The 12,555-nt window shown below is 40.1% G+C and overlaps 1 protein-coding gene across 5 annotated transcripts in view; it reads left to right on the top strand.

Moving 5' to 3' along the window:
• The window catches only part of nbeab (neurobeachin b), a 228,043-nt gene that overhangs the window by 193,277 nt on the left and 22,211 nt on the right, over nucleotides 1-12,555 (top strand). For all 5 annotated transcript variants that reach the window (XM_073492021.1, XM_073492013.1, XM_073492028.1 and 2 more), the window contains 2 exons: nucleotides 9,083-9,223; nucleotides 10,305-10,424. In XM_073492021.1, coding sequence (XP_073348122.1) covers nucleotides 9,083-9,223; nucleotides 10,305-10,424 — 261 coding nt within the window. The remainder of the gene's footprint in view (nucleotides 1-9,082; nucleotides 9,224-10,304; nucleotides 10,425-12,555) is intronic.

The raw sequence follows: 12,555 nt of genomic DNA, 5'->3' as shown, positions 1-12,555 counted from the left end.
CTCTCTCTCTCTGTTGCACATGCACACTGCAGCTCACTGACCTGAAAACAGTCGCATTCCTGTCTGAGTTCTCTCTCTCTTTCTCTCTCGCTCACTTTATCGCTCCCTCATTCCCCCTTGTTTCCCTCAAAGCGCCGACGTTCTGACTAAGAGCCTCAGTTTGCCGTCTCAGTTCTCAACAGTTTGTATCAATTTTCAGCCTTTCAAGGCATGTGTGTGCTGTGTATTCTAGCAGGAGAGGAAGAGAATTTTGATATGAAAAAAAAGGAAGTTCCTCTCGAACGCAGACAAGTAAAGAGTGTTGTGAATTTGAAAAATGAGCTCCCAATGCTCTGGAGCGCTTTTTCATATTTCAGAACGTTTTGGACAAACAGCCCAGTTGTATGTCTCGCCATCGTCACCTCAGCACTTGTCTTCTTTTGGCGGCTCCGGCCTGTGGGGTATCCAGGTGGGCTGAGAGAGCCACGGGGTGTGTGTGTGTGTGTGTGTGTGTGTGTGTGTGTGTGTTGGCTTGGGGGGGGATCAGGGCTGAGCCATGTGCACTCCTCCTGCCCTGGGGAGACAGTTATGTATTGTAATGTATTCCAGTGACATCCTCCCATGCTGTTTACAGGGCTGAGCTGCCTTCATTAGCATGAGTTCACAGCCCGTGTCTCCTGACAGTTGTCCTTGGAACCCCGGGGCTCTTACCTCCAAAAGTTCACTGCTAGTGTAGCGGGGAGGGACACAAGCCCCCCACACTACTCTCTGCTTGGCCTGCCCTTTTGTTCAATTATGGATCAGAGGTAGCCGCACAGTCTCTAGAGACTTGTTCATTGTACATTAGGGGCTGTGTGTGTCTCTCTAAGGTGTATGTCCAGTGGATGTGGTTGTGTACCACGCAGGATGTGTGTGTGGTAACTAAGGCTGGGTATGGTTTCATATTTTTTGATGCGGAACTCATGTTTTACCACCAATTGTTGAGGAAAATATATTTGTTTATTTTGTTTTTATTAAAAAAATTATCTACAACTTAACTTAAACGCACAGTATGTAATGTCTGCTGCAAATTAGCATCAAGCTAAGTAGCTGGAATGTAAGTCATATTAGATTCAATGCTTGAATTATTTTTCCATGACATGCACATTATTTTTTCTCCTATCTATATGTAGTATCTTAAACAAAAGTATGTTACTTCTGCCACTAGGGGTCCCTCAATCAAACACTGTAAACAAAAGTTGTAGTTTGATGAATCTGCGAAGTTGCGTGGGATCATGGGAGTTTTTGTCTTCTTTGTTAAATAATCGCTATTGTAGATGAAAGTCTGTCTGATTATCTCACATCATGTTTAGTCACATTTATTCAGGTAATGTCATTTCATTCTAATGAAATAGCTAAAAGATAATATATGCTATCGTAATGTTACAACAGACAATGAATACTTGTGCTCCATCACAATGAGCAATACAAACAATCGAGTCACTGGGTAGCTAGTTTTCCATCTTCTTTTCTCACTCTCTGACGTTTCTTCTGGTGTTTCCCCAGAATCTATAGCAAAGAGAGGGGACAAATGGAAATTAAATTTTACCTTGAATAAAATTACAGATTTTTCGTGGTTTAAACATTGTGGAAACATTTGGGATAATGTAAGTACACAACTCAACACATTTCTTGTAATTTTTAAACATTTGAATGCAGTAATGTTACATATTATGTCTTTAAGTAAAATAATTTTAAATAGAAGAGTATGAATCTAAAAAGCATTCAGTGCCGGTTTTCAATAATCAACAGTTTTTGATACAGACACATTTCAATCTGTTCCTAAAAAAGGTGTTGCGGCTTGAAACTGAGCCTGAGCGGTTATTACATTAAGCTTTTTACTCATTTCCTGCTTTAATTTGTATGTTTATTTTTTTCTCTGCACTTGAATAATATCAAATCACCTCATGTAATATCATCCGTCACTCCAGAGCTCACTGAGCTGTAGCATCATGAAGATAAATTGTCATATCATTACTTTTAGGTTGGCTGAAGCAGTTAAACTGTAATTGCAGCTAAATTATAAAGTGAAGCACACCGGTGTTGCACAATTAGGGCGGCTTTTTTTTTTCCCACAGATCGGAGTCATACCTGAGACCTGTTTGTCAATTACAAGTAACTGCCATTTGATTGACAGCATTGTTTAACCTGCAGGAGCTCTGTGCTGATCTGCCAAATAATATCCTCACGAACCCGCTGAACACACCTACAATTACCTGCCGGTTGGGCACTCAGTCAACTGTGAACAGGACTGTTGATCAGTGCATTGCTTTGCCTCAGGGCCAGACTTCTGCATATTTGGATGTCAGATACATTCATGCAGTGAAGTTTTTTATTAGATTCTAATGATTATTTCTTCATGGATTGACATGGATGACAGATAGGCGGAAGCAAATCTTCCTCATAGCTGTTAAATGATGTGATGGAAATTCATATAATTGCACAAGAAGGAGAAATAAGCAGATGTGGTAACACTGTGCATCTCCACAACTGACAAAAAAGTTATTAGATGTATCCTTTGTTAAATATTGTTTTAAAGACAAGCAACACCAAAAAACCGTTCATTTCTCAATAACTGTAATTTAAAGTGTTTACATACGTTTTCTAGTTACTTAAAATGACTGAAATAATGCTGATAATTTAGACTTATCCTTGTAAGCACATTCTTTCCTTTTCAAACCTTCTGCTCTGACATCTGTGAGAGAAACACTCATGGTAATGCAGACAGAGCTGTAAAGAACCCCTTCACACGTTTCTTTCCATAATGGAGCCTTCTTCACCCTCACTTCCACTCCAGTCAGGCTCTTTGGGAGCACATCTGCTTTATCTTGAGTTTGAGCAACTTGATTGCATTAGACTGGAGCTGCATGCGGTCCTGCCTCTGACGAGGCAAGCAAAAAACGACTGCGACTTCTCCTGACAGAGCACCATAGCAACATACTGTAATGTAATTTATTTTGAAATATTAAATGTAATATGCGTCTCTTTGGGAGGTAGCTTAGATATAACCAAACAAATAGAAGCACTCTATGCACGCTCGTTCATCAACAGCCATGTTCTTTCCTGCATCTTTGGAGTGCAACAGCGCAGATGATCCTGATTGAATCTGAAGCCAAATCTAAGTTTGATCATACTTTGTTTAGTTGTGTTGCTACATTTCACTGGGTCAGGTGTTATACAAGAAATCAAGTCGGATAGGAGCAAGTGTGGAACTGTCTGAACCAGTTGTTATCATTGTCTTATATCTGTGATCAGTATGATATGCAATGCAGGAAGAAGGGGAGAGGTGATTATTCTTTGTTGAACAGAGGTAAACAAAGCCTGATTTGGGGCTTATCAACAGATGTGAATATGACAGGAATACAAGCACTAAAGTACCACTGAAGTGCTTATTCTATCTTATCATAAGTGGGTTTTCATTTCTCACTGAGCAGCAAATCAGTCATACATTCTTCTCATATTTTTGGCTGTCCTTTCATTGTCAAAACAAAATCACATTGTAGTAGTTTGCATTCATTTCAGGAAGTATTGTTTATCCAGAATTTTACATTTCCATACAAAATAGGGTAGATTTTTTTATGGCAAAGACAGCACACCGAGGCAATATGGAGAGGATTTGGACTAACCTAGAAGTAGCCTTTTAGTTTATCTTACGCTTGAACTCTCTCAAGAGCACCGGTGTGTGAGCTACATTATGCCAAGCTTTCATGTTCTTGTAGCTGAGAGTGCATTGTCTTGGCAAACATGCTGTGGTAGTAGTATCTCTTTTCAAGGCTACCTATGGTCAATTCATTACAATGTAACATGGTTTCTTTTATTGGCGTGCTTAGTCTGTTTTGGTGTCAAACACTGCCTTCATTATATGTCACATTTGGGACACATTGAGACATCAGGATTTGTGAAGACAGAGAATCACATTTGGTGCTTTAGTCTAATTTTGACTTTAGAGGGAAACGACGAGCTCTTTAACCAGCACTCAACACTTTGGTTTACAGCTTCGTGTTTATATGCAGATGGTGGACCACAAGCCACCAGAACAGCCTTAAACTTCCCTCCACATTCATTTATTCATATCTTTTCCTTGATTTTGTCGGCCAATATGTTTTGGGCTGCATGATATTGTGATTATTTTTTAATCGTTATTACGACTGCGATACAACTGACGATTAGTGGGAATGGTCATTTTTGCATCACAATTTTTATTTTCACTGAAAAGAAGTATTTAAATCACGAGATGTGACATTTGTGGGGGTCTGTACCAAACACATTTGCTGTCTTACATCTGGAGAACTAGATTTGCAAGAGATGACATCTCTGCATCAGTACAGTATGTCTTTACAATGCTGTCTTGTCACAGATTTTACCTTAAAAAAAAATAAATAAATCAGCTTCTGCAATTTGGATATTGCACTTGGTCATGTTGTGATTTTGATAATAATTGGATGAATTATGCAGCCCTACATCTGTACCTGCCCATTAATCACCTGAGAAAGATCCATTTGGTGATTTCTCAGCTTTACTTTAACTTCACTTATATTTTTGTCTGTTTTTGTCTGTCTTTTTTTTTTACTTTTCAGTGTATTTATTATATGTTTGCTGTATAACAGTCCCAATTTAAGCACTGTTCAACAATCTGGCAGGTGCGAATTCCCTCCAAGATGACAGCAACCTGTAACAAAAAAGAAGTTCTTCAGTGATATGGCTGAACCGCTAAAAGTTTCTCCATGCAGTCAATATAATTATCCTAGCTCGCTGGCCACACAGGGTTTCTAGAAAACACAATAAAAGCAGCCTTCCTTCAACACTACATGTCACACAGAAAGTGTCTTATTATATTTCTGCTTACACAGCTGAGTGACTTGGGAACACTGTGAGAACATTTTTGCTTCATTTATGTAGTGCCAGATATAAGAATGAAGAGGAAATGACTTGTCGGTAAACTCGTCTTTGGATGCCTTTCATGTAACTTGGTGCTTCGTTCAAGATGTGTTTGTGGTTAGTTTAGTCTCCAGAAAAAGTAAAGAACTGATGGCAAAGTCTAGTACTTTTTGTAAGTTTAAAAGTAAATTTAAAAGTTTAAAAAGATGTAATTAGCTTATAACATCCCTTTAAGCACAGTTATATGTTTCATATCACATGTGCTCGCCTTTAATAACATGACTTAGTTTGTTTTCCAGCTTCTTTTGATATCATGATATTAAAAGGAAAAAATAAAACATTTAATAACCACATTGTGAGCTTTGTTCCAAATATCTAGGTTGTTTACTTGAACTCATCACTTCAACCTGTAGCTCTTTTGCTTATTCCTTATTCTCACATGTCATGACATGTATTACCTGCATCTTTCATACAGCCCTAACCTGCATTAGTTACACTAGGGGCGGTTTTACGGAGTGCGAGACGTCTTGTGGCTCGCACCCCGATCCAGCTGGGCCAAGACGTCACAAGCAAGGCTATTATCACCCCATAAATCTATGCAGATCTCAATAAACTTCTCTTTCAGTCTATTCAATTGTGCTAACACTGATGTGGACTGCCATTAAATTTTAAGGAAGAGACAAAAAAGAAAAAAACTGGCCCCATTTAATTTTGACATACAGCTTCAGGCATGTGCCACACATGGATATGACCAAAATCTTCAAAATGACCAAGAGTCTGTGTCGTTCTGAGGTTGCATTCAAACTGTCCCCAGCCAAAAGAATAACTGTGCAATTTTAATAATGTCAGAATAAGTGGCTTTATTTCTAGGCATCAGTCTGAGAACATTTTGAATTGAGGGCTGTTATTTTATTTCTTCTGACCTCTGAGCTGCAGCTTTCAGGTAGAAAAGCTGCCATTGATTACATTACCAGTCTCCCTTCCCCCTCTGTAACCGATTCAGTGGTACTGAGTATATTAATATTGACTGCCAATATGCCTCCGAGGCTCTCATATTGGATGAGGTGATTGAAAAGGCAGAGAAAGCAATTTATTCACCACTAAATGTATGTTTAATGGGAGTAATTTTGTTGCCTTAAGAACACATGAAAATGAAACAGCCGCCAAAGGGCAAAAGCCCAGTGATGGTGTCAGGACAATATTGAAATTATTACTGAGGCTGCGGTTAAATAATGGCCTAAGCTATCCAAGGTTTGGCCTAACTATGAAATAATTGGATGGATGTCAAATAAATATAGCAGAGATGTTTTTTTTTCTTCTTTTTTATGTCCTCACAGTAATTAGGCTGCAGTTCTTCAAATGTAGAGCAGGGAATGAGAGAGTTTTTATGATTTCTGACATTTTCAGTCTTGACACTGCCTTTATTGCTCATTTGGCATTTTGAGGCTCTGCTATTTACTTATAAGAAGATGGTTTGAGGCTTTAAGAAAATGTGTTTTCCTATAATTCTTATATTGATGAAAGGAAATTGTTAAGGTGGCTAACGTTCACTGTTTGATTTTATGCATATGTTGTGGGAGTCTTTATGATAACATGCAAACCTGGTTAATGTAATGTAATCTAATAGTTTTTCTGCAACAAATGCAAGCCAATTATGATCAGTGTTTCAGATTTTGATTCAATTCTACTGATTGGTAATTTTAAAACCAAAGCTTGTAGTGTCTGCTTTTAGTTTGTACAACATTGTATAGGTCCTGATACCTCAGATTACAATTTCCCAGTTGCACAGAAGGGCTCTGAACACATTTGGGAGTAGCAGTGCTGAGTAAAGTGTTTGGCTCTATGGGTGCGTTCGGTGTAAATCAGGTCAGCCAGGGTTAATCCACATGGATTACCCACAACATTTAGCAGGAGACGCTCATATCTCCTCCCTCTTCCCTCAGTGCACCATGCTACTCGCCCATGCTGCTGTACCCCTCTAAATTTCAGACAGAAGACAACACAACAGGAACTTTTTAGGGTTCAGGAGAATAATGGGCTCTGACAGACAAATCCCAGAGAAAAGCTGCTTGTCTGCCCTGAACTCTCCCCCAGCCTCTCTGCCGGCCTCACCACATGTAGCCTAATGGGGAACCACTAAGACTAAGTATGATCAATTATGTTTTCGTGCTTTCCCAACACGAGGAATAAGGCAGCAGTTAATATAAACTGTGTACCCAATAAATAATTTTTAACCTGTAGGTAAAAGTAGAAGTATTGTAGCTTCATTGCCAGGAAATGGTCTTAAATAAGTTTCTCTGCAGCCATGAGTTTGGACCATCACATGAGAAAATTGGCAGCAAATCATCTGTGTCACAGGGCAAAACTGTGTCTGATACACATGTTGTTGCTTCTGCATACACTATACAGTACAAATTGCAATGATGCATCCAAAAGGTGAAGCCTACAGAGTGTAATACGAGATAAAAGAAATATCCTTCAGACCTATGAATGCTTTTGTGCACTCTAATAGTCTATTCTATAAGCATAAGGACCAAATATTTTCCATAACCATCCCATGACTGCCATATATCTGCATGGTCGTTAAAATTTGATGGATGGAAGACTGATCATGAGACCTGCTGTATCTGTAAGCAGTAAGATTTTCCATTTTGAGACTCAAAAAAGATGAAGATTGGACGGTTAATGCAGAAGAACATGCAGAAAAAAACTATTCTACTTCTACTTCCAAAGGCAGATCTCTTTTTTTACGAGGCTTTTAGTGCGACATGTGTGATTGCCCAGTAAGTAAGCCAAATTAAGTACATTAGATGAGTCAGACTAGCTTAAGTTTACCACTGGTGTTTCATTAAAGGATTTACTAACAGTGTTTTTGGGGACTGTGAGGTCTGAGATGGTACAGTTTAAAAATGAATTAGATGGATAAGAAAATGATTTATTTCCATAGTTTTGATAGCATTGGCTTGCACGATGATATACTGACCAACAGATACAAGTTTTCACTGACCTGATGACAGTAATCTAAGTTAAGTCAGTCAGTGTGTGTTTGTGATTAGAAGGCAGCTAAGACAAGAGCAAAGAAGAGAGCCAGTCATGCTGGTTTTCAGATATGCAGATATATAATAGAGTTTTTAAAATCCTTGAACTTGTCTATAAAGCCTTTCATGTGCTTGTCTTTCACTATATCGTTAATATGCTGCCGAGACATGTGTCTGGTATAGTCTTCAGATCTACAGACTTCCTGCTGCTCAGTGAAGCTACTGCAGTTTTGGATCCAGACCCAGAAATGTTTGAAACAGCAAGATCAGTGACTGGAGCGTGGCTTCTGGCCTTTATTACTATGTTATTACCATAATTAGTTGATACTTCTACATGATTTTGCTTTTTATCTATTGTTGACTGTGCTTTTTGTATGAAATTTTATTTTAAGAGTTTGACCAGTCTTATCGGCTGTAGAGGTGTCTGCCTTCTCTTGTATATAATGCAACAAGATGGCACTCTTGTGGGGCTCAAAGTGCAAAAAAATACAGACTTGTGCTTGTGACAGCTCAGGATGTAAACATTAACGGCGTCCTCTGTGGCTGAGCTGTAACATGAGGTAGCTTAGGTAGCTTGGATAGCTAGCTTCTCGTCAGTGAGTAGATGACCATTTTCTACAGCCCTGTGCTTTAGAAAGAAAATAGAAACTACATGAAACTGCTCACAACAAGGTCTGTGGATTATCTTGAGTCAACTGGTCATAATTTCTGGAAAGAGACATTTCTGTCTCGTGTATTAAGCTAAAGCCATCTAGTTCCTTTAGATTTATGACAAGGCAGACCTCTGTATGGCCAATATCTCCAAAACTCGGGCACTCAAGCCAATAAGATATATATGGATAAGAAGCACTACAGGTAAAAATGTGTATTTATGATTTCTGGGTGAACTGTCCCTTTAAAGTAGTATAGAACACAAATACAGTGGTGTATATTCTCATGCTTGCAAAGCCAATTAAAATATCAAATTGTAACAGCCATATGTACGTGCATATCAAGTTTGCCCTCATAAAGCATATGATTTACAAAAGCATACTATATGAAATTTAAACAATTTCTTAAGGTTTGCCTTTATCTTACTTAATAGGCAATTAAGTTACAAATGACTTCATTGCACAAACTGAACCTCTTATTTCCTTATTTTTTTACAGCCCGTTGGTGCTCTGAATCCGAAGCGTGCAGCATTCTACGCTGAACGCTATGAGACTTGGGAAGACGACCAGACACCACCTTGTCATTACAACTCCCACTACTCCACAGCTGCCTCCACCCTGCACTGGCTTGTCAGAATAGTGAGTAAAATAACTCCTTCAACCACCTTCAACCACCATTATTGTACTGTGTTCAAATTCCCCCGAATTAGTCAAGCATCTGAATAGGAATGAAGTCAAACCCACATCCTCAGACAGCTTTTCATTTTTGAGTCTGCATTAGCTGATTGTCACTTGTCAGACTTGATGATGCTGTTACTTTGAGGTCTGTCGGCTTCTGCACAGGAAACGTCTCGACATCTCAATTTGATTGGGCCTGAGTTAGACCAATGGCGCTCAGAAAACACATTTCACAGGCCAGTAAACCGGCATATGTGAACTAAATAAAGAGTGGCTGGGTAATGATTTACAGAGGCTGCTGTGACAGGTTTATGTGTTTCAGGCAACCCAGTGAGCGCTGGAGACGTGTCCATCAAGGTTACTGAGCACTGTCCTCATTTACTCTGGAGGAGAAGCAGGAAGCACGCGCACTCTCTGCCAATCTGCTCCCCACAAAACAGGCCCTTATAACCCACACAGCTTCTTTGAATTGGTGTATATTTGATTTTGAAGTCAGCTTATTAATTTGAACGAGCTTTATGAGGAGTTTATACTGTATTTCTCCTCCTCCCCCATCATTAGTAGAAAGAGGCTGATGAACTGAGGGAGCTCCCTTGACAGCAGTTAGATTGGCCTCTGTGGGTTTGTTCCCACAATCCCTTTCTTCCTCTGGTGAGTGATCCATCCGCCCCAACCGGCAATGGTCGCCATCTCAGGCTGAGAAAACCAAATTTCAACCAATTATCACTATGGCTTACTGTACTCAGGAAGAGCACTAATTAATTCTCCCCCAGGCTTGGATACAATGAATGACTGATCTCCGCAGAGAACCTTTCGTCTGCCGCAGAAAGAATAACAATGGAATAATACAGATAATCCAGACTACTCACATGTATATTAATAAATTGCATGGTAATCCAGTAAGTTAAAACAGAGATTTTAATTATGTTGATATAATGGGTGTACTCAAAATGCAGATCAAGAGGGTAAAAAAGATAATGATGACTCTAAAATTTGGTGTGGATCTTTGATCTTTGTGATGTCTAATTTGCCTTCTCTGCAGGAGCCCTTCACCACGTTCCTCCTTTGTGCCAACAACAACAAATTCGACCACCCTGATCGCACCTTTTCAGGCATCACCCGCTCCTGGAGGAACTGTCAGAGGGACACCTCCGATGTGAAGGTGAGAATCACATCAAAAGCAAGTAGTAGAATCCATGTTTATGTTTATATTGATACCTGGAGACCTGAAAATAAGTGGAAGTTAAATCTGTAATCATTTCCTTGTCACATATCTTCTTTAAACTGGTGTTATGGACCTGTGGCTGCTGTCTAATTTAGACAACAATGATAGTAAACATATCTATGCATTGCACAACATATCTACTAACAAAATTGCAACTATACACTCTATAATTGGCAATATAACTATACCAAGCCTCTCACTCACTGTGCTCCCCTCCTCAGCCAGTGTGCCTCAACACTACTGCAAAAATATATACCATTAATTATAAATGCCTCATCCAAACAGCGAATCACAGAGACCCACAGTGTGCAGGAATACCCTAAGCACTTAGAAATGCACATCTGATTTATCTCATGCAGAAAACAAACTATCTCCGAGGTAGACTGATCTTGTATCTCTGCATGCAAGCACTCACGAGTTTGAACAAAGGCTGTGTCTGAGAGAAAGACAAAGCCCTCCCTCTGCAAATCCACAGAGCAGTTACCGAAAACGCTGAACCCTGCTGATTCGCCTCCATTTTGCCCACTGCATAACACGCAGCAGGAATACGCACTGACCTCAAAGTGTCATATATTTCTAGCACACCCTGCATCGGGTAGTGTTGCCCCAGGCAATTAATAAAGCTTTAATGACAAAAGCTATTTAAAATGTAGTCTTTTATGTACGGACAGGGCTTTTACTCGCTAGGATCTGGGGGAGAGCAGCCAACAATCCATGTGAGGCAGAGGCAGTGAGCTGCGAGCCAGCCAACAGCCGAATAGTCAAACGCCACCCTGTTAACAAATACAGCCTACTTTCAACTACTTGTATGTCTGCATGCATTCGTTTTTACACACATAAGATGGCTACTGATCTATTAGGAGAGGCATTGTAGTGTGGAGGACAATGTTGGATTACTAACAGTATTTCATAATGTATTAGAAGCAGGAAAATATTACGCAACAGCTTGTTTGGCTTGGTCATGTCGCAATAGGGGTAAACCACTGTATGAGGCAATGCCACTATAATGACTAGATTCAATTATAAACATTTGCAGTGATCCTTTTTGAAAATAATCACAATTTCTGTTATTTCTCTTGTTGTTTTTTCTTCCAACCCAGTATTTAATTTATGTATTTTTCTATGTATAAAAATGGCATCAATCATTATAATCACATCCAAATAAAACAAAAGGAAAGCATAGGTTCCCATGCATTCCAACAGAAAGGCAGCCAAACATGTAGACAGACACACAAACGGCATGCGCAGACATCATGTAGCGACTGAGACTGACGGGAGAGTCCGGGGTTAAGGTCAGCTTCGGCCCAGTACACCAAGCAGGTTATCAGGCCCCTGATTAAAAGGCAGCTTGTTTTTACCAGGGTCTCTCCTTCATTAACCCCGGCCTCCTCCAGCAGTAATGACGACAAGACCGAGGGAGGCTGAACCCCTGATGGGGATGACCTCCTAAAAGAGCAAGTCAAATGGAAACAATCCTTCACCGACCGTGCCCCTCACCTCCTCACGACCACCCCGTCATTATGTGCATCCATACCTCTCATTTATTTTTGTGCAGTTATGTTAAGCTGGCACAGCCACCATGGGCAGAGAGAAGCAGACATTCCTTGGAAGAAGTGGGCACACACACACAGACACACACGCGCGCACGCACACACACACACACACACACACACACACAAACTGCAACCATGCTGTCTGAAGGAATCCAGCAGCACTCCACTGGTGACAGATTTTGACGAACATGTCATTAAGGTGACACAGTGTAAAGCAATGGAGGCTTGTGTGATTGACTTGTTAGCCCATTACGATGCTGTTGCAGAATTAATGGCTGCCATGGGAGGGTGGCTTGAAAACAGAGCTGGCAGTTTTAACGGCTTGGCGGTGAGTTACGGCAGGAAGTTTACAGACGAAAAAAGTGGAGGGAAAGAGCATTTGTGTGTATGTGAGAGACAGAGGGAAACCAAGAGAAATGGCTACTTTACTCCCTTCCCTGTCGTGTGCGCAGGGTGAAATGTGACCAACAGCAGACCAGCAGTGTTATTGGCCTGTACCTTGTCTCGCTAACTCG

This window comes from Pagrus major, chromosome 2 (assembly GCF_040436345.1).
Source record: "Pagrus major chromosome 2, Pma_NU_1.0".
NCBI classification, from domain to species: Eukaryota; Metazoa; Chordata; class Actinopteri; order Spariformes; family Sparidae; genus Pagrus; species Pagrus major.
The sequence above is the reverse complement of the archived record's forward strand: the minus strand, read 5'-3'. Positions and strand labels throughout refer to the sequence as shown.